The sequence below is a fragment of the Mercenaria mercenaria genome, chromosome 17, assembly GCF_021730395.1.
Source record: "Mercenaria mercenaria strain notata chromosome 17, MADL_Memer_1, whole genome shotgun sequence".
NCBI classification, from domain to species: domain Eukaryota; kingdom Metazoa; phylum Mollusca; class Bivalvia; order Venerida; family Veneridae; genus Mercenaria; species Mercenaria mercenaria.
In genome coordinates, this window is record NC_069377.1 from 28,636,823 (window position 1) to 28,659,469 (window position 22,647).

The 22,647-nt window shown below is 33.2% G+C and overlaps 1 protein-coding gene across 3 annotated transcripts in view; it reads right to left on the reverse strand.

The window, feature by feature from the left end:
- Positions 1 to 2,560: 2,560 nt before the first annotated feature.
- The window catches only part of LOC123536550 (neuropeptide S receptor-like), a 77,288-nt gene continuing 57,201 nt past the window's right edge, over positions 2,561 to 22,647 (reverse strand). For all 3 annotated transcript variants that reach the window (XM_045319827.2, XM_045319828.2, XM_045319826.2), the window contains exons 2-7: positions 10,374 to 10,518; positions 9,817 to 10,017; positions 8,406 to 8,578; positions 6,212 to 6,356; positions 5,284 to 5,373; positions 2,561 to 3,959 (exon numbers count right to left, since the gene is read on the reverse strand). In XM_045319827.2, coding sequence (XP_045175762.2) covers positions 3,727 to 3,959; positions 5,284 to 5,373; positions 6,212 to 6,356; positions 8,406 to 8,578; positions 9,817 to 10,017; positions 10,374 to 10,518 — 987 coding nt within the window. In that variant the 3' untranslated portion in view covers positions 2,561 to 3,726. The remainder of the gene's footprint in view (positions 3,960 to 5,283; positions 5,374 to 6,211; positions 6,357 to 8,405; positions 8,579 to 9,816; positions 10,018 to 10,373; positions 10,519 to 22,647) is intronic.

Here is a 22,647-nt window from a genome sequence, read left to right on the forward strand (position 1 = left end):
AAAGTAAGCTCGTACGTCAATGGACTTTTCTATACGTCAGTAGGTTTGCTTAGAATTCCGCTTGTCAGATTAAGCATTATGACACTATATCAAACAACGTGAAAAATGATATCTTATAGCTCTTGAGGGGGCATTGAATCAAGCAGAAAAACGACTTAAGTCCCCGAAGAGTGTTTTATTTTGATAGATGCTAGATTTTATGATACGTTTGGCATTTACTTCTGATAAATTGTAAACTGAGCTGAGTGGTTATTGTTATGCTCATGTAAGTTAAAAATCTATAACTGTTAACCCATAATCGTCTTGAAATAATTGTTTGATAAAATGTCTGCCATTTTGTTCCTATGACAAAATAAAACAAACTGTTGCATTTAATATATTTTGAATAAAAAATTATTCATTTAATTCTGAAAAAAAAACTTAAGGGGATTCTTCCCTTATAAAAAATAAGCAATGGTATTAAATAGCAAAGACTTTAAAAAGTGATTTTACATGTATTTGAAAAGAGATCTCACATGTCTGAACCAGGTGGAAAGTATAGGGTATATCTTAAATGTCAATCAGTTTTCAATAAGAGTCAAAGTATCCATTTATTGGTGACAAATATCATTTGCAACATGAATATTACATGGTGCTATGTTAACTGCTACAGAAGCTGCACTTTCTGTGTTGGGACCTTATCATTATGATTTCTGACTACAGTACTGTGGTTCGCACACAGGGCAGGAGAAATTTATCTACAAGTTGAACTTGAAAACAAAATACCAGTAATGTCTGTTTTCATTGGATATGTGCATTTTCATAAATAAAATCCCGGTTTTGCAGGCTGCCGAATTATTTTTGTGTTTTAGTGCTGCTGGTCTTTAATGAATGCTTTATAGTTTTATTCGAAACGTCTAAGGTATCTTATTTATGTGAAAAAGAAATTGCCAGATTAGAACTATCAGCCTATGTGTTAGAGGGTTATTTTGAACAGGTAGATACAGTAACGTTATTATTTGCACTGTGACATGTAAAGAAGATACTGTAAACTTTACTTGTAATACTTGTAACGCATCAGAAACAATTGTTTTATATCTCTTATGTCTAGAAAACTTAACTGTAAAGTCGGCAAACAAGATGTTTTTTTCTGACATTTTTGAATGATTAACCATAAATTATTTTGATAGTGAACCGATATTTTGTGATATTTTCATCCGAACTGAATTTACTTCCATTCAAATAAAAACAATTTTAGTAAAGCAGACACTTCAGAATTTCACAAAATAATTAGAGAAAGGTCCATCTAACCTGGCATATACTAGACTCGATTGAATGTGTTGGATAACAATGTATGCCCGTACCAGGAAGATATATCCATACAGAAAACGCCGGCCTTGCCATTCGTTTTAAGTATTAGTACATACGTGTTCGAAAACAATACAGTTCATAACTCTATATTAAAATCAGCTATAATATTTGCTTGTTTGCGTCAAGTTGCGTCAAGACACTATACGCTTTCAACTTGTTACATAAAACGTTATATACTATATAACAGACTACGTTATTTTAGACGAGCATTTACGTTTATGGTGGTTATAAAGATTTTACGAGAGTGACAACACTATTGACAAATCAGTGTTGCTTTTAATGACTGGCGATTATGGAAATGCAGTGTGATTGATAAAAGTGATAATTTTACAAAGCAATAACATCTGGTATAAAACGTTGAAAAATAACTTTTATTGACGCTGTCCTTTGGCTTTGGAACAGCATATGGCGGAGGTAAGAGTGAGATTAGTTTTGTTTATCTACTGACCGTTCAAAGGCGGTGCCCAAATGTGCTCCCGTATTTGTTCATTTCGTCCTCGTGATAATCAGTAATTTCCGGGCGATTATGTATTCGTATTACGTTTAGGCATTCTTCGGCATTCTTCAGAGGTTCACGTGGCTCAAACGAGCACATGGCGTTCCAGTGATACCGTAGAAGGACGAAATGACATACGGAGAGAACGTAACCGAACGGAAAATCCCGATCGTCATTACTGGTCCAATAACTTAATACAATCAATTGAAATTATATAAGATAGCCACTGTAATGGTCAAAACGTTTTAAGCTTAATTATTTCACACCGATGGAAGTAGTAGGTGTAATGTGTATTTCTAATTATTTCTACGCTTAAAATGTTACAGTACAGTATTTTATTTTACTTTTATTTAACTTCTTGAGTCGATGTGCTAGTCGGTTGTAAGTTCGGTGGTATTGCATTCTTCTTAATATAAACATTGCTCACCCATAAGTTCTCTCTGGTTTCTGGCATCAAACGGATCTGTCTAGGTTTTAACGATATACGTCTGTAGTCATAATTCTTGTTCAAAAGAAAAGTGACATTACATATGAATGTAAGATTTGTCAACAATTTTGATTGTATAAAAATACTATAACACATATTTTAAAACTCATATTGTCCTGTTCGGGATTTGTTGCGAAAATCTGGCTAGAACATGCTTTTCCACTGAAAAAATGTCCAAAACTTCAACTTTACATCGGCTTTCTTACATTCAACGAGCAAACAACAAGTTCTTTGTTAATATTTTATTCAGAACAATAAAAGCATATGAACTACTACAAATGACAGTCTGCATGCTTGAATTGGACCTTGATTAGTTTTCTGATATGTATAAACCTATAATGCCGTTTTCCAGTACGGTGTTGTATATTGTGGCCGCCAAAAGACCGCTTAAGACGGATGATGTTGCAGTTAATAAAACCCATGAAAGCATAGAAGGCAACCGAGCAATCTAAAAGAAGCAATTCGCAACACCTCTCTCGCCACAAGCGTAATACTATTGTAGAATATATTCAATGAATTCCAAGATACCAAGAAACCACAAAATGTAACAAAGTTTAACCAAAAATCTAACATCGATGAAAATTAATTTCCATTCACTGGTGAACTCAATGTGGTTATTGAGTCTTCTCAATTATTTATAATTTATATAAACTGATGAAAATGCCATATATAGCTATGCCAGTGTGAAGGTAGAAGAGAGGCAAATTGTAATGAAATATTTTATTTTATGTTAATTGATGAAATAGTGTGAGTGAGATATAATCATATTACTCAATGCACATGACTCACTACGAATGGTGTATAGCTTTGTCGATCTACTTGTATATTACAAGTACGTGTGAATTTCTAACTTTTCGAAAATTGTTATGCTTTGCTCTCTATAGAAAATATTTCGATTAAAATCTTAACGAGACTTATTTCATTTTATTTGCAAATAATAAAAATGCATTGAATAAATTTGGGTCCTTATGTCATGTGTGTCTTTTTAAGTTAAAAGACGTATGAATTAAGATTCGTTTACGTGCAACTGTTTCTCGCAGTGTGATTTGTTTTTTTGTTGTTTTTTTTGTTAAATGCGTATTTCGGTTTAAATAAGCATACAATAACATTATTTATAGGTTCTGAGTGAATGGAGAATATATCATATCTCGACATAAGTCAGTCAAAACTCTGGATGAGACAATGATGTTCGATGTACATTTATGCAGAATCCACAAAAGGTAAATTAAAAATGCTCCGGCCGCTGCACTTGCGCGTTTACAGTTTTTTATCTATCACATAACACATATTTATGACATTATTGCTGTGTATATTCCTTTTTATTTCTGGAATTATTTGAATTTGTTTTGCGCATGTGCAACATTTGTGTCACTGCCAAGAGCAACGTCGCTAGTCACGTGCTCGTCACTTGTGTGCTTATACCTTCATAAGATTGCCCTGATGGTTGATCTTTTTGTCGACACGAGAAAAGCCTGAGGTTAAAAAGGATGAATATCAAAGGGTTGCAGGCACTGTTGAGGGGGTATAAGGAGCCCAGGACCACGAAATATCTCGGATCAACCGAATTTGGTTCGTAAATACTCATCAGTATGGTCACAAAATAAGGCGTCCAGGAGATAAAAAACGCTGTAAAAATAGAAAAAAAAAATATATTCAGATGTTTATATCATTGCTAACAAGTGAAATAGTCATAGTCGTAAGATTGTGATGATGAGCTTCTGTAATGATAAGCTATAAGCAGACTGTAAACTGTTCAAATTATTTCAGATGTAAAATATTTATCTAAAATGGATTCGGAAAATGATTATAGCTGAATAGCTTGCTGTTGAAAAAAATATTTCTTAGCATTCATTTTAATTGTTCTACTTGAACATTTACATTTAAATGAGATATAATTTCATCACACTACACTTTGTGTTACATACCTAGACATACAACGAAGGTCATTCTTAACAGACATTTCATTACAATACACCTGGTGAAAAAAAACGTATCTAGACATACAACCAATGCAATTTTAACTGACATAATGATTCTTTGCAAAACACCCCGTGAGAGAAGAATACGTACCTAGACACACCGCCAAGGTCGTTTTTAACTGGCGTATTTCATTGCAATACACCCCGTGAGAGAAGAATACGTACCTAGACACACCGCCAAGGTCGTTTTTAACTGGCGTATTTCATTGCAATACACCCCGTGAGAGAAGAAAATACTGTACCTAGACACACCCCAAGGTCGTTTTTTAACTGGCGTATTCATTGCAATACACCCGTGAGAGAAGAATACGTACTAGACATACAACCAAGGTCATTTTTAACTGGCGTATTCATTGCAATACACCCCGTGAGAGAAGAATACGTACCTAGACATACAACCAAGGTCATTTTTAACTGGCGTATTTCATTGCAATACATCCCGTGAGAGAAGAATACGTACCTAGACATACAACCAAGGTCATTTTTAACTGGCGTATTGCATTGCAATACACCCCGTGAGAGAAGAATACGTACCTAGACACACCACTAAGGTCATTTTTAACTGGCGTATTTCATTGCAATACACCCCGTGAGAGAATACGTACCCAGACACACAAACGAGGTTATTTTTAACTGGCGTATTTCATTGCAATACACCCCGTGAGAGAAGAATACGTACCTAGACATACAACCAAGGTTATTTTTAACTGGCGTATTTCATTGCAATACACCCCGTGAGAGAAGAATACGTACCTAGACGCACCATCAATGTCTTTTTTAACTGGCGTATTCCATTGCAATTCACCCCGTGAAAGAATACGTACCTAGAAACACCACAAAGATATTTTTAACTGGCGTATTTCATTGCAATACACCCCGTGAGAGAAGAATACGTACCTAGACACACCACAAAGATCATTTTTAACTGGCGTATTTCATTGCAATACACCCCGTGAGAGAAGAATACGTACCTAGACACACCACCAAGGTCATTTTTATGCTCTTCACCTTTGCCTTTGGGAGCAGTCCTTTATTCAATGATTTGTCTCCTTGCAGCTTATCTATGATTAAATATAAAAAGGGACACTTATTGCATGTTGCTATAATTAATATGGAAGAACCTCAATTAATTAAAGAAAATGTAAACTATTCATAAAAATTGAACTGTATGACGGTAATAAATCACCTTTTCTTTGATGATTAAAGTCATGTTTCAAATGTGAAAATAAGCGACACGAAGAATTCCTAGTTTACAAGGGAACCAAACTTCTGATCCTTTTATCGCGAAACAGAAGCGACGATAAAATTCCTAATTAATAGGGAAACCAGATTTTAATTAATGTATCGTGAAAGAAATGCCAAATCGACAAGGGAACTAGTCTTCTGATCATTGTATCGTGAAAGGGAAGCGACGCAAAAATATCTAAACTTAATCTAGATTAATCATGTTTTATTGTAATTATTACACAAGTCATATTAGTAAATGTACATTAAATCATTAATACACAGATAAACAGCGAACCAACAGTATACCACGACATATTATTAGACTACAGTACATCAATATATAAATATTTTCGGTAACTTTGCAATAGTATGATAACACAAAAGGGTTGGACCAAAAGTTTACCAGCATATGAAATCGGTCCGCCCCTTGGTGTGAAATTAATGTTATATTAGACTAAATGGCGGATCTTTGTTCGGACTGTAGAAAAAAAAAATGCAATCCAAGACAGAATTGTCAGACATAAGGTTTAAAAATTTTATAGAATGAGAGAATATATCTTAATGACCAAGGAACCAGACAAAACTTGCGATTATTATATCGTGAAACAAAAGCAACGCGAAGACTATCCTGTCCACACTTTATGCAAACAGAGTTAATATGAGAATTCTTACCACTGCTAGCGTTGGTGCTAATCTCCGACAACTTAAGTCTTGAACGCCATTTCATCCAGATGATGACACATATACCAACATAGCATACAGTTATACCAATGGTAGGTAAAATGTATACAATCATTGCTACTGTTAACCCGTACGGCTGTGAATAATCAATGTTAGAAATTTACTTATATATTCATTCGCATTAACTTTTAAAAACCTACGTCACGGAAGGAAATCAATATACTTCATAACAAGTGTAGAATTCATATACTCAGTTTAAGCTACTCGTACACGATTCAGGTAAAAATCTTAAAAGGCAAAGACAATGTTGTTCTTGTGTTAATTCTGTCTAATAGGATTTCTTAAATCTTTTAAAGAAGTGAAAGAATTTTCATAATCAGCTAAAAAGTTATGAGCATCTAAATATTGGATAAAATGGCGGTCATTTTGTTTCCATGGCAACAAAAAAAATGGCGGATCTGTTAAATTTCTAGATACATATTTGAACTGTATTTTACTTATTTCTTAAAATAATTTCCCTACGTTTTCGAGTTATAATGAAAGAAATTACCATGTTTCCATCTTACACTCAAGAAACATATACAATTAATCTATTAATAAAAGGTTATTTGCTAAATAAAGAATTCAGCAATGTGTAAACGACGTCATAAACACACTAAAATGGCCGCCTCCATGATTAGCCATTTTCTTTTTAAACTGCATATCTTTGTATATAGTTTTCCGATTTTAAAAGACTTCATGAAAGGCTTTGTGGTGATTTTCATTTAAAATTAACTTATTTTCAGGCATTCCTTGCTCTTTCAACATTTTCATATCCATGTCAAATTTTGCATAGAATTTGTAAGTGAGTGACAGGAATAGTAAGGTATTAGTAAAAAGGAAAATTAACGTTTTTCTTTATTTTTTCAAAAGAGCTACTGTAAACGGTTTACTTCTTTCGGTACAATAGTTTTGGTTATTGTTAAAGAAAATTTGTAAATATAATAAGTCTGTTTGTACGACTAATCACTTCAGTTTATACTAATTTGTGATGAAAGCTTCAAGCTTATTGGAACCACTATCTCGACTAATCACTTTCTTTCACAGTACCAATGATTTTTGAACAACAACAAAAAAAAAAGAAGATTCGAATGAAACGCTTTAAGATGTTTAGCAATTATTTTAGTACCAATTGTAAGCTCCAAAAGCACCCTTAAAATGTGTTCCAATATATTTACGGAACTAAAACTTTTTTAAATTTAGTTCTTTAGTGCAGCTCACGGCTCGTAGTGTTTAAAAGCTAAATAAATTCTGTTATATATTAACTAGTCGCTGAAATTCATATATTTTATCTGTCACATGGAATTCGTTTTTACATGCTTTCAGAGGGGAGTATTGAAATTATTAAACAGTAAACTAAACATGGTAATTGTTAAATGAAATTATCAAATATTCTAACACGACCAGCAAATAACCTACATATATATAGAGCAAAATCTATCTCGGGTTATTCTGCAATAAACCACTCGCGTGCAGTGACGTCATCCGATCCAGGTGCGTAGCACGGTCGTAAAAAGTAGTTACCGTTTTTGCTAACACTGTGGATACTAGTAGGTCATGTCAGAATCGAAATAATAAGTTCCCAAGTGTGATTTATCGTAGAATAACCAGAGTTTTCGTTCTTATGCGAAACAATATATCACTCAGGCCTACGGCCTTCGTGATATATTCTTACGCATAAGAACTCAAAACACGGGTTATTCTACGATTAACCACGTTTGGGAACTTATTATTTCTTAATTATAACACTGAAATATATTGAATGACATAAATAATAAATAATAGGAAATTCTTTTTAATATACACTGCAATAAAAAAATAGATAGATAAAGTTCTTAAAGATCCATACGCCAGTTCTTACATGTTAAAAGGTAAAATAGACTTTAAAATTCATTGAACTCAGTGATGTTATTGCGCAGGTATAACCGTTAAAATACTGAAACTAACTAATAAATATATCAGATATAAAACAAATGCATTTTCAAACATGTTAGATCAAAATATTTTTCCGTCCTAAACACAAAACTTTACATTTAACTTGTGGCTTCAATATGTAAAATCTTGCATATGGTGTCCAATAAGTGCAAATATTTCTGACGCTGAAATAAACATATATCATTTATTATATTACGTTAAACGTTATTACCTTCCACCAGTGATCTGGAAACTCGATTTTACATTCGCCAATTTGATCCATAGGGTTAGTTGCCGACGCGTTAGCATTTACCCCTTTACTGTACGGAATATAGAAACTTGCAACAACTAAACTTATAAACCAAGCTCCTAATACCATAGCCTTGTCTAGAAACCTACACATTCCTGAAAGTTCAAGAAATCAAATCTGTAACAAGAGAATTTGGAAACGCAGAACGCAACATCAGCAAAATTATAAGCTTAGCATCTTTATCTAAAAAAAAAAACTTCAATATCAAGATACACTCTACTTTCTAGATATTGATACGACTCTATTTTCAGTATGCAATAAACAAATGATAATCACTTTTAGTTTCAAGTGATCTGACATGGAAACAAGCAGTTGATATTCATTTGAGTGCTGCTCTAAGGGTTTTCCGACCAGCAATAATTCAGAATAGTAAATCCATACTGTTCGTTTATCCGCACATGCATGCTGTTCTTTTTCAATTTCAGCAGTTGTATGTGACTGATTGACAAACAATGGATGTGCAGACTGATCTGGATCCATACGCAAGCCCTTACGTTGATTTTCACAGAGGGGCGCTTCTTTCTACATATTAATAAAAGTTCTCGTTCTTAAACGTTGAAATCTCCAGCGTATTATGCATCTTAATATGAATTACCAGTCCATAGTGTGTGCTGTATGACCTGTTTATATTCAGCACGTGTTTACTTGGTTAATAAATCAAATATTTGAAAATCAGTGTCTGGGGTCATGTAATAAAACACTTACAGAATGACTTGCCAATCAATAGACAACATTGTTGACCTTTTAGATCTCGGTCAATAGTTTTAACTGTTGACAGGCAAGTCATTCAGTAAGCGTAACACTTTGCTATCCTGTTAAACCCAAACATACAAGGGATCATGTCCTGAATTTATGATAAAGACGACACTATTTATCTAGAATATTTATGAGTATTGTTGCTAATGTAATTCATACGGGCTAATGTTATCAATTAGGCTAATGTACTTCATATGGGCTTGTATTGTTTTTTAACGTTCAAGACTATACGTTGAATGCTAATGGTTGAACGAGTTACTTGTATAACACATTTTTGTTATCGTTTTTATTTTATCTTAAAACTGGCAGAGTAAAATGAGCCGCGCCATGAGAAAACCAACATAGTGGGTTTGCGACCAGCATGGATCCAGACCAACCTGCGCATCCGCGCAGTCTGGTCAGGACCCATGCTGTTCGCTAACAGTTTCTATAATTGCAATAGGCTTTGCAAGCGAACAGTATGGATTCTTACCAGACTGCGCGGATGCGCAGGCTGGTCTGGATCCATGCTGGTCGCAAACCCACTATGTTGGTTTTCTCATGGCGCGGTTCAAATAAGAAAAAAACCAACACATACCTAATCGCACGACATTTAAGGGATATTTTATTGCCAGAAATCTGTCTACACTCATACCAATGAGGATATTGTTGGAGGCGATAATGGTCATGGTTTTACTAAATCTCCACATCCTACATACAAAATCTCCTCCGTGATACTCTCCGTACATGGCACTCGTTATACCATCACCAAGCACACAAAATACACCAACGAGGAAATCTGCAGTTTCAAACAAATGAAATTACACATTATCACAGCCTTACATCGATGCACGTGTAGCTTTATTTCCGCATTTTCTTGAACAAATAATTTCGTATTATATTTATGCTTAAAAGAAGCCTTCATAAAAATATATCTTGTATCAAGTAAATAATATTTAATTTCTATGCTCAATTTTTGAGATAAATAGCAAAACATTTATTACAGAAATTATAGTTTTCTTTGGTTAGGGTAGTAGTCCCGTTATAATAATCGGCAGAAACATATTCTCCATATAACATATCGTTATCATTATAAATATATGATCGCCAGCCTCTCCGATAATAATATTTGAAAGCCATCGTTAAATTACTTACCCGCTATGGCGAGCTGGAGTACAAAGTAGAACAAACGACTTTTCTTCTGTTTCTTGAACAGCAGAACATAAATGACCAGTCCATTTAGGGAGATTATTGCTGCAAACAGGACGAATGAAACAACAGCAGCGGCTTGATCAAACGGCTGAAGTTTAAAAAAAAAAAACATGATATTTTAATTTTTATGATTCTCATGAACTCCAATATGCATCGGTTTCCCCTAATATATCAGATATTTTTTTAATGCATTGGTTATTTTTAAACTTTACGGCTTTATGGTTTGACTCTAGATTTTTTAGTGAGTCGTTATAGTTTGACTGTTAAGTGATTTGAATGCTAATTATAGTTTGACTGGTTATTATAGTTTGACTGCTGATTCTTTTCGTTTGACTACTGATTCTTTATAATTTGACTGCTGAATAGTTTGACTGCTGATTCTTTTCCTTTATTTACGTTAAAATTGACTAAATCTAAACAAAATCCACAACCTAATTAAACATGAAGCGTGGAGTGTGTTAGTGCGGTGGAAAAGTGCGAATCTGTGACGGCAAACTGCGACGCCACGATCGAACCATAGTAGCTTCGCACGTACCTCCGCTTATAGCCATTCTAGTTTCACGATCAGCTATTGTTGTTTCGAGTTTGTATAGAATGGACGGAACTCCGTATTGTTATTGGGATCATAACGTCCATTTCAGTGCTGTTGTCAGGAAGTGTACATGTAAGGAATATATCAACATGTTGTTTTGCTTTAAGGTTTCTGCTTCCATAGAGTCTATTTACAGAATTCATTTTTATTATTATTTTTATATCAGCGAACACATGTAGTTACAAAAGTTGAGAAGCTGTTACTTTTGTAATATTTTATTAAGAATGATATTTATTGCTTTCTTTATCTAAACCTGTCTGTTATTCATTATTTGAGATAAATCTGTGTCAAACCATTTTAACTAAATTGCTCTCAAGCCGAGTTCGTGTTTCGAGTGCAAGGTCTAGCTGTGTTTTATTTAGATATAAATCACAAGAAGTCAATATGTTAAATTATGTTTAAATATCACCCATGACACATTTATTGAGTTAATGTATGTGTTATCGAAGACATCTTGCCACAAAGTAAACATCTGTTTCTAGAAACAGGAATCAAAACCATAAACGCCATTACTTGTTTTATTTTGGCATATGGCTCAAGAGTCGATTAACAAAGCGTTTAGCAAGGGTTTTCTATGTCTAATGTTTATAGAGACATAGATCTGACTTGACTTATACACACACAAAGAAATTATGTTTTGGCATTTGATTTATTATATTATATAAAAGACGTTTCAGAATCAAAATGAAAAAAAAAAAAAACAAAAAAAAAAAAAAAAAAAAAAAACAGACTGGTGTCACTCTTTATTGAATATTGTGTGAAAAATTATTCACTCGATGTACAAACTGAGGTCAAATCGACCCACTACGTAAGGCGCCATACATGTGTCATGAAATTGTGCTTCCATATTTCTTGTACTTGTTTACATAATGGAGAGAATAGAATCGAAATAATACACTGCATTACTATATATCAATATAATTATGTTAATAACAATTTGTGTCGATTATACAGCTGTAAAACTCATTAGGGCTACGCCCTTGTGAAATCATTCAGCAGGCGTTTTACCTCTTCGTTTCAATTATTAAAATATGGCTCTTATAATTAAATCATATAATAAGTAACACGTTCCCCGCATCCCGCCAACCCGACTTAGTTCAAAATGATGCTTTTCTATATAACTGTATTACAAATGACTTGGAACATTATCATTTTGGCGCCTGCACTTGATCTGACTGATTTGAAGTTTTATCATCCTTAACAAATAGTAACAATTTTCAAGTAACAACTTTGAACCGAAACGTTCTTGTAGCGATAAGGACAGTTTTATAATTCTTGAAAAGTGTTACATTTGTTATCAAGATGTTTGATCTTTTGTGCATAAACATTTACACACTATTAAAGCGATATTTAGTCTAGTGTTCCAACTGATAGGTAATATATTGATAAAACGTTTCGTAGCTGAAAAGCAATGGAATTTTGTACTTCAAGTGCTGAAAATTAGACAAACATGATCCACTTGGCTGACCTACAAGTATTTACTTCTCAAGTTGTAGCGTCACAACTATTCATCTAAAAAGCTGATTTTCAATACAAATAATCATTTTTCATGTGTTTCATGTAGTTTCATGTAGCATAGAAGCCCGAACATCCTTAGATGTTAAGCGTTGTCGCTTCTTAAGCCCATTTGAATTTGTTTCCCCAATTTGGCATTAATCAGCTATTATTACTGTTATGAATAGCTTTACAGTAATTCTATTTCATTCTGTGTATTGGTATGTACATTCTGACAAGTATTTTATTTACATTTAAAAATACTGTATTTTTTAAAAAAGATTAAAAGCAGAATTCCTTAGCACAGTTTACACACTCCATAATTGTATATTTACTTTAATTTGCTAGTAGGGACCATGGCACTTTTGCTTGAGCTTTGACTGGCATGACATTTAAACATATCAAATCTATATACCGGTAATTTGTTGAATCTCTTAAGGTAATGGACCCATAACGCATATCGGCAAATTTGCGTGCGATTATATATTCTCCGTAGGTGACTACGGCATTCTACGATTGGTTGCTAATTAGTCTGGCTACCGACTAGATAATCTTTTTTTCTTTAAAAATCATTTCTCGTATATTCCGACCTTTTCTTCTTTGCTCTGATTATCTAGCGTTTTGAGAAGAAACCACAAATTTGAATGGCCTCGTGAACGAAACACAGGGTCTAAATACAGACCAGTTGCTAAATTGAGCTAAATTGAGAGCCGGGGAACGAGGAACTGTCAGACATTGTTCTGCTATCAAAGTCCTCTGTCCCGGATATTTGCCAGTAGACACACACTCACGCACGTACGCACGCACAAAACGGTATACAATGATAGAGGCTTGAGGTATTCAAATGTACGCATGAAGTTTATGAGGTCAGGTGCTTATTACGTCCGAAAATTAATATTTGTAAAAGTGATTGAAATTTCCCACTGGGATAAATGATACAGATGGGTGAGTGTTTAAGTTTATTATTTATAGAAAAGCCATGTTCATTAATCGAAAATGAGTTTGGGATGATTGTGAGCACGGGTCCTATTATAATGGTACAAATTTAAATGAAATATTAAACAGTATGCCAATTAGTGAGAACATGTGCGACGATGCGTTTTGTTACCTTTTATTTCCTGTGAAATGAATGAAACATTTAACTTGCACATCATAGTTAATTGTTGTTTGTGTTACATTTTATAGTTGCAGTGTTGGATCTAGTGTAGGTATCAAAGTACTCAACATGTAAACAAGCAGTACTTCTATAATAACGAAAGAAAGAAATTCTCAAGTGGTATTTTCATGAATTATGTAAGCCAGTTCCTGTTTTATTTAATTGTCAATCCATACTTGACTTTTCGGTATTATATTTCAAGAGGATTGTTCTATAAAAATGAAACAAAAAGCATACGGCATAATATAATATGTTCATACCCATATTTTAGCTGTCAGTCTGCTGTACAGATATCAGACAAAAAGTCTGTCTTAGAGGATATATGACCTCTATTTTTCTTCGTGCTTTCTTGTGGTTTAAAGATATTTTAAGAACTAAGGTATTATAGTAATTTATTTTTATAATGTATGTTTGTCAACTCTCAGAACATTGTTTATTTCATAAAGAATCTAGTTATAGCATTTTAAAATAGTGTGCTAGCTTTAAAAACTATTCAGAAAAGAAAAATAAACGAACGACAAATAGTGTTTATTTTCTTCAATGTATTCCCAAGTCTTAGAAGCAATAAAACTGTTTCAAATTGTGGTTATTACTGATCTTTTCCCGTGATATCTTGGAAGTATGTTGAAAAAATCGTAACTATTACCTGGCAAATGCAAAATGTCCTTATACTGTGTATTAATGTACATACACTTTCTTAGCACCGTAAACATTCTTTAATGAATCATCTTACAAAATGGCCATGATAGCTCCTCCTTTCACAAGAGGGCACAGTAAATTCATTTACAGAACGTGTTTATCCCGTCACGTCTTCTTATTACATTACGTGTTAGTAGATTTAAGTGATATACTGCTTATGTATCAATTATGTGAACATTGTCTATTTTGTCTCAACATATGAATTCTTCAAATGAATGCTGGAAGCATTGTCTCTTATGTCTCAACATTTAAATTCTTTATCTGTCACTTCCTCAAAATAACTGAGATATTTGATGCAAATCAGATTATCTTTATTAAGAACATCATCAAAATGCCATGTACACATGTTTACATTTCAGTCCTAGTTTCATATATTTCATATATTTTCCTGGTTCAGTTTCGCAGTAACTTATATTTTGAACGTTGTCATATTTCATTCAGATAAGTAAAATATATATTTAAAGTTTATTAAAAGTAGTGGATCAGTATTGACAATCGGCAATTTCAGTGCGATTAAGTATGCTTGTCTGTCGTTTCGGTGTTATTTGGCTGTACATTATTGTAGCTCTTACGAGCAATATCTTCTATAACAACTTTAGAATGCAGGAATCAGATGCGATGTAATGGAAATTAATCAGACATTACTGATAGCATTTTCAGGTCTGCTACGGTAACCTTAGGAAATTTGTCGCCGAAACGATTAAGCTTTCAGACATTTTCATACAGTTCCTGCTAACTTGCATATCCTGCAAATACATCGGGTCCTTTTCATGTAACCTGTCGGAATAAGGACACTAATGTCGCATAGCGATGAGCTATCTAAACTCATCAATTAGCAGTTGTAAGCTGTGATATTATTGATGTACAACGTATGCTCCACAAGATTTACAATGGAAACGGTTGTCTTATCAGCTTCATACTTCAAATCACAAAACAATTAGATTTATGGGAAATAACAAAATAGATCGAGAGCAAATATTTCAACTCCTAATTGACTTATAAACAAATAATGATGGTGTAAAAACGTTAAGGTTTACAATTTCTCTGAAGTATTTAATGGTTTAAGTCTTTGTCTTCGTATCACATGTCCCTGACTGCCCTTGCTTTGGATAAACAAGTAGATTTTTGTCATGTGAGGAAGTCATCCAGCTGACTTGCGGGAAGGTCAGTTACTCTACAAAGGTGTCCATCAGTAGTGCAATAGCGTCCTAAGGGTCACCTGGGGTGTTCATTCACCTTCCATAGCTGGAAATTTGCCACAAAAGCACAACAAAAAACATTTAATGGAGAAAGTGTGTGTTTTATATTTTTCTTGTTCACTGCATGATTTGGAAGGCTCTCAACTAAATTCTAGAGGTTAAGATGTTGCAGAATAAGCATTGTATTAGGCCATACGAAATTTGATCTATGTTATGCACAGATTATGCGTCTTAAACCTTTTCTTGACACAAATGAAAAGGTTTATCATTAAGACAAGCTTCTACTTTACAAAGCGACGAAAATTTATATGGTAAGTGGCTGGACTGAAAATAGTGAAAAACTACTTAATTATTGAGGCAGCTATCTTCCAATTGATACAAATTATTAAACGAATCAATAAATTCTTTCATATTTCTTATTGCCTGGTTTAATGCTTTGTTTCCCCCAGACAGTCAAACTACAGACGTAAAACATAGATCTAATTTGGATTAGCAGAATGCATTTATAGCAAACTGTATATCTTTACTTCTGGCCCTGCACAATTTTCTTTTTACTTTAATTGCGGTTATACCAAACTGAATCTCTGTTTAGTGTCCTCGGGCTGGTAGATGTCCGGCTGTTGAATCGTTAAACAAATTGTCTGTTTCACTGTTTTAATGAAACAAATATGGGTTGCAAACACAATTTTGTTATGCGTTTACTTTAAATGCTTCTTACCGTTTATATTGATTTTTTTTTATTTTGAAATCATGATATGTGAAAGTAATGATGTCTTGCCTCACATAAACAATGAAAATGAAAGCAATTTCACGGCTTGGATGGGTTTTCTGACAACATGTACACGTTGCAAACAAATTAAGTCAAGTCATGAGATGACACATTGTCTTATTGTACCAACCCGCTTAGCTCAATAGGGAGAGCGCCGATCTACGGATCGTGGGGTCGTGAGTTCGATCCTCGGGCAGGTTGTTTATTGTTATCCGTGATGATTTGATAAAAACATTGTGTCTGAAATCGTTCGTCCATGTGGAGAAGTTTGCAGGTACTTGTGCAGAACAGGTTTGTTTTGGTACAGAATCAAGGAACACTGGTTAGGTTAACTGCCCATCGTTACATAACCGAAATACTGTTGAAAAAACGGCGTTAAACCCAGCAACAAACAAACATAACACTATCTAATTTTAACTTATCAGGGTCGTTAGGTGCACGTACAATTCAGGAAAAAGCTATTACGAAAAAATGACACTGTTTACATAATCAAATTCAAAAGAACTCATTTCATAATAGAAACGAATGGTATCCGTAAACTACTCTCTTAGGCAACATAAATTGTATTGATTTTCTTTAATGAATTTTATTTTATAGGTTTCTGTATGCGAAACTTTAATTTGATTTTGACATAGATATTTATTTAAATATATCGACTTTTTGACATCACAATACTATTCTTGATATTAAACGGATCCTACATTTCATACCATTACTCTTGCCTTAATTATTGGTTGTGAACATCGGGGTCAATTTCACTTTGACTTAGACTGCAAACCACGACTCCCCGTACTTGGAATCAGTATTACTCATAAAGTTCACTCAATGTACATGTATAAACGAATTACACTAAAGCCAAGATCAAGGGGATATGAGGGTGGTGCACATTTAATAACCTCTCTTAAACAGACTCAGTTAAACAGAGTCTGCTACTATTTTGCTTGGTTGCGTTGTTTGCTTCCAAAGAATCTTTAAATAGCCTTTCAACTTTTTCTATTTTATTGAACAGGGATAAATGAGACTATGGTCAGTCTCTTCGGGATTCGAGGTTAGCGTCTTTTTCATCATTTTTTCGGTCATTCATACGACGGTGTCTACTTGTAGCAGTGAGCAAAATGCCCAACTTTATATTGCTGCCTCACTAGAATATCACGCTATTGGCACGTGACATCAAGTTACATTATGCTAACTCCCCATCAAGTTACATTATGCTAACTCTGAGCTGACAAGTGTTTCCACTTTTTATATTTTATGCTGATCACCAGGCGAGGAAGCGACCGGTTCCATTATTCATGTCATAGGCATAACCCGTCCAGGGAGTGAACCCTTGACTTGCCGCACCCGAAGTGGGCGATCTACCACTAGGCGGTCTCGGGTTTCAAATAAGCAACTTCCAGACCAGAAGTCTGACGTTATATGCCTTGAACCACTGTATCCCTCGATATCATGACATAATGTACAAGGCGTTATACTATTCAAAATAGGTACACTTACTCGAGGCATGCTGCCAATTATTTCAGAAATTTAAATTATATCACATCAAACTATTTCTATTCATCAAACCATATAGTAAACGTAACGTACATTTTGTCCGTTTTCATATCCTAATGTCAAAGCCTTCTATTATTGGTTTCTCCCTCATTTATACGAGTAGGTGTATTTTTATAATTATGTTTTCAGCTTTCATGTTTATGAATAGCACACAGCTTACTTTTATTCAGTTTTGTAGATCATCTTCTGTGATAAAGCGCTCTGGTAATGAGTTATAAAAGACGGAAACATGGAATGTCTACGAGGTTTTTCATTGCCGTTTTGAATTATGTGATTATTCCCATGACGTAAATATTTGTTCTAATTTCTGCTATAATTGCTTTTAAAATGATTAGAATTTGATAAAATTGCATATATTACAAACATATTTTAATCACTCGCAGGCGAAAGCTAACTTCTAACGGTAAAATAATCCGTGTCTGAAAACTAATTTCCTGACTTTTGTAATGCTATTAGAAGTTTATCACGCGCTTCAGTTAAGGTCAAAGCTAGGAGTTATGGCTGGTGTAGCACTTTGAATATCATTTAAAACCGTGTGTTTTATCATGGTTTCTTGCCATGCTTCTAAAACAATTTGTTATATACTTGATTGTTTGTATTTTATTTTACATTAATATAAATTTTAAAATTGACGCTCATTACACACTTGTAGACTGAAAAGCTTTGAACAAGTTAATAAGTTAACAAGTTTATATATATAGTTTTGTTTAGACGTGTTTCATACAAATAAGAGCCAGTTCTTACAATTTACATTCTATATTTTGTTTAAAGAGGTTATAGCTATTACATATCTATTTGAACAGATAGATATTACATATCTATTTGATGTTTATAATGACAGTCTGAATGCTATATTTGTCTGTGCAAGTGAACGCCAATTTAAATGTACCTACACATTTACATGAAAGTCTTTTTTTCAAATACATGCATTGTATCACTGCTTTACGAAATAATACAAGCAAGCAACGTAATGTATAAGTTTCCTTATATTTTTGTAACGACAACTTTCATATAGACATATTATATTTTGCAATATCATATACATTATATCAATATCAACGAACTAAAGTAGCATGCAGACAGAATTTCCATAGGACGTGAACACGTTTATAGCCTAATACTTGCATTTACCAAATATTTTGCATGAAAAAAGTTTATTTCTGTATATTAAACAACATTGGTGTTATTATATCAAATATACGGACAAAATGGCGTCGTTCAGAAAAATCACCAACATTTCAACAGAACATTAAGTCATAGCTAATTAGTTTTATTGACAGTTAAGACCAAAGTTTAATCAAGACATTGTATGGCTTGATGTTTCTTAATGGATTTAATATATAAAAATACACCAATTTTTATCTGAAGGCGAATTACAATTGGACGTGAGCGGTTCTTTTTGGCTGTTCTCCGTTCAGATATCGAGAGGATCCTGAATCTATACCCATGGAATACAAACTCGTCTATTTAATTTTGTGGCAACTGTAACGAAATGTAAATTTGAGGATTGGTGCGCGATTGTTATTTGCAAGAAGTCCCCGCTTAGTTTATAACCATATGAACGCATAAAGATAACATTTAATTAAAATAAAGAAGTACTACTTTTACTATTAGGGCAGATTAGGCTGAATATCATTGTGTCAGCTTCGTTCACTGCAAGTTTTCGGTTATAAACACAGGACAATCAATTGCAAAATAATTATGTTTCATTATGTTTCATTATTGTTTTTGTGTGCTTTCTTTGCCTTTAATATAAATTTATTTCAACACTCCCCAGATTAAATGAGATTTGTTTTTAATTTCTAATTCAAAATGACAATAAAACATGCATAAATACATCGAGAGTCAGGTATGTTTTTTGTTCATTCTACCAGAACCACCCACACAGATGGAAATAAAAACATGTCTCCGATGAACTATAAAAATCTATCCAATTATCGCCCTTGACCAGGTTTGCATTGTTATTTTCAATTTTATTTAAGTTTGGTCAACTTCCAAAATCTATATTTTAATTTTCATTGAATGTAAGACTTTACAATAACTAACTTGAAAAAGTATGATATGATTGATCAAATATATATAGGCAACGTTTACAAATTATTCTCAGAAAGTAACCATTTCAATATCAAAACGCAGTCTTTAAAAATTGTTCTCCAAAACCGATCGTTTCAATATGAAAAGGCAAATTTCACAAACTATTCCTAGTAAATGACCTTCGGCAAATTCTAAAAATATATTTCTTAACTGTAGTATGTTTCTTTGTAGCTCATTACTTCTAGCATTTACATTTAAAAGATGCACAATGTTTCCACTTATTTCGTAACGGTCAATGCAAATGGAAAAAATGTTTAAAGATACCGTGAATATAATACACTAATTTAAAAGATCTGTACCGTTTCGGTTATAAGACTGCTGACCCGTAACAACAATTGACATATTAATCTAAATAAATGTATAGTTTTAAAGTAAAGATACTCTAAACATACAAGTTCAAGAAAAAAGAACTTGTGAATCCGAGCAGTTCTCTAATTTTTGCCCTTGAAAGCATTATTTTCTTAAATATAGTTACAATATATTGCTGATAACAGATAGAAGTCATAAATACCGCTACAGCCAATCTGCTTAATGTGTCCGCTCAGAAATAGCAATTTAAATATAATTTCAGTTGCTGTATATTGCTGTTGATTTGGAAACACAAAGATGAGCGCTAATATCTATTCATTTGGGTTTCCTAATAAACCTTTGCGTCAAAATGACGTGAACATTCAATTTATAGATTCTGAAGTAATCTGAATACCCTGATAAAAACGTCTTTCAAATACATATGGGACTTTGATGAGACGTGAAATGTTTTTGAAAATTTCAGGCTTCAGATCTTAATATGATAGAAAAGACAGCTTTAGAGAAATTAACGATTCCGTACGGTAATGTAGTTTCCTCTTACTCTAAAATAATTAACTTAACATCTTTGTCTAGGATGATAATCTAAATAATTTACAGTGCATGCCTACTTTTCTACTTTTTGTACGTCAAAAACGGGAAAAAAATTTCCTTTTGAAACAGCTTCTGTCACATGAATACATTTCAGAAAGAAGTAGTCTCACAGATACCAGAAAATTACTTTAATGTACAATTTAGTAAATAATTAACAATATATTTTAGAACGGAGCATGGCAATTTTAGATAATTTCCTGCGTTAATGCAGTACGATATGGAATAATTTCAACTTCTCTGTTTACAGAAAAATTATAACATTTAACATTCGTTGTTTCCAGTTAAAGGCAAAGAAAATCTCCTATATAAGTGACCCCCCCTAAATACCAGACTTTTTAATCCCCAATATACAAGATCCTGTCTGGTCCAGTCTGATAAGGGTCCATAAAACCCCTGTAGACTTGACATGTAGCCTAATCATTGTCAGAGAATCATAAATTTTATTGCCTTCAGATAAATTGGTTATTTCCTGTGTTTGCATTTTATTGATTGAAATGCTGTTTTTTGGGGTTTTTTTTCAGAATGTACACACAATTATTTGAATTGATAATATATACATTTTGATTGCTCAGTCATGTTGAGTAATGCCCTGGTCGATTATATTATAACTCTTATAGCAAAGCAATTCTCACTCCTTAACAATAAAATAGTTATTTAAAACTTAATAAGAGAAATCACAAGTTTGTTTATTCAACGATTATGATTTTTTTAACCAAAAGTAACAAATAAAACCAGAAAAAAGTGATAATTGCTGGATTTTACTAGAAATTAAAGAAGCGTTCAGTTGCATTTTTAATGGATAAAAAAGGAATATGGACAGAAGGATTTTATTTATTAAAAATGCATAATTCCCCTTGTGTTGTCTAAATAACGTTTCTTTTATGTATAATAAAATCCAGCAATAAAGATATATCAATGTTCAAAATACACATAATTTATTATTTCTAAAAGCTATGTGCCTGAATGCACTTTTTTTATATTTTTGATATAACAGCAATGATGAAATGTAATTGTTAAAAAACACTTTCGTATCTTATAACTTTGTTTATTTAGCCCTAATTCAATCAAGCTTTCAAAACTCATTATAAAGGTGAGAACTGATTTGCTATAAAGGTGAGAAATATCACCTGCAATTTATTTACTGCACAGTAGCTATACAGTAGCTTATTATGATAAACAGAAGCAAGTCTATCAATTGTCCAGACTTGTGTATTGGCCCTTACCGCCAATACGCAGACCTTATCATCCCCATAGGCCACATACCAGGCATACCAGAATCAGTGTCTTTAAAAATATAGTACACAATAAAACAGCATTCAGTAACAGTCATTCGTTAAACAAATAACGTCGGCAGTGTTTTTATTGGTTACCATGGCGAGTTATCTATTTGTTAAGTGCATACTATTTTAACATAAAACACTAGCATTTTCACACACAAACATGTTTGTTTCGTGTTATATAGGTATAACGTAGTCTTTTTAGCAATATTTTTGTTTTTGCAAATAACTGATGCCCCCCTCTTTTACACGAAGTCATTAAAGTCTTATCTGTACACACAAATACTCCTTTGAAGTGTCATTAACTTATATGCTAAATGCGGATTTGTGGTGCTCTATTTCTGGCAAATATACCTTAACATTTTATTTTTTGATACCACAACTGTAAATATACAAAAAAAAAATAGCCGCACCATGAGAAAACCAACATAGTGCGTTTGCGACCATGCTGGTTATAATGGAAATCATAACATGGAATAAAATATT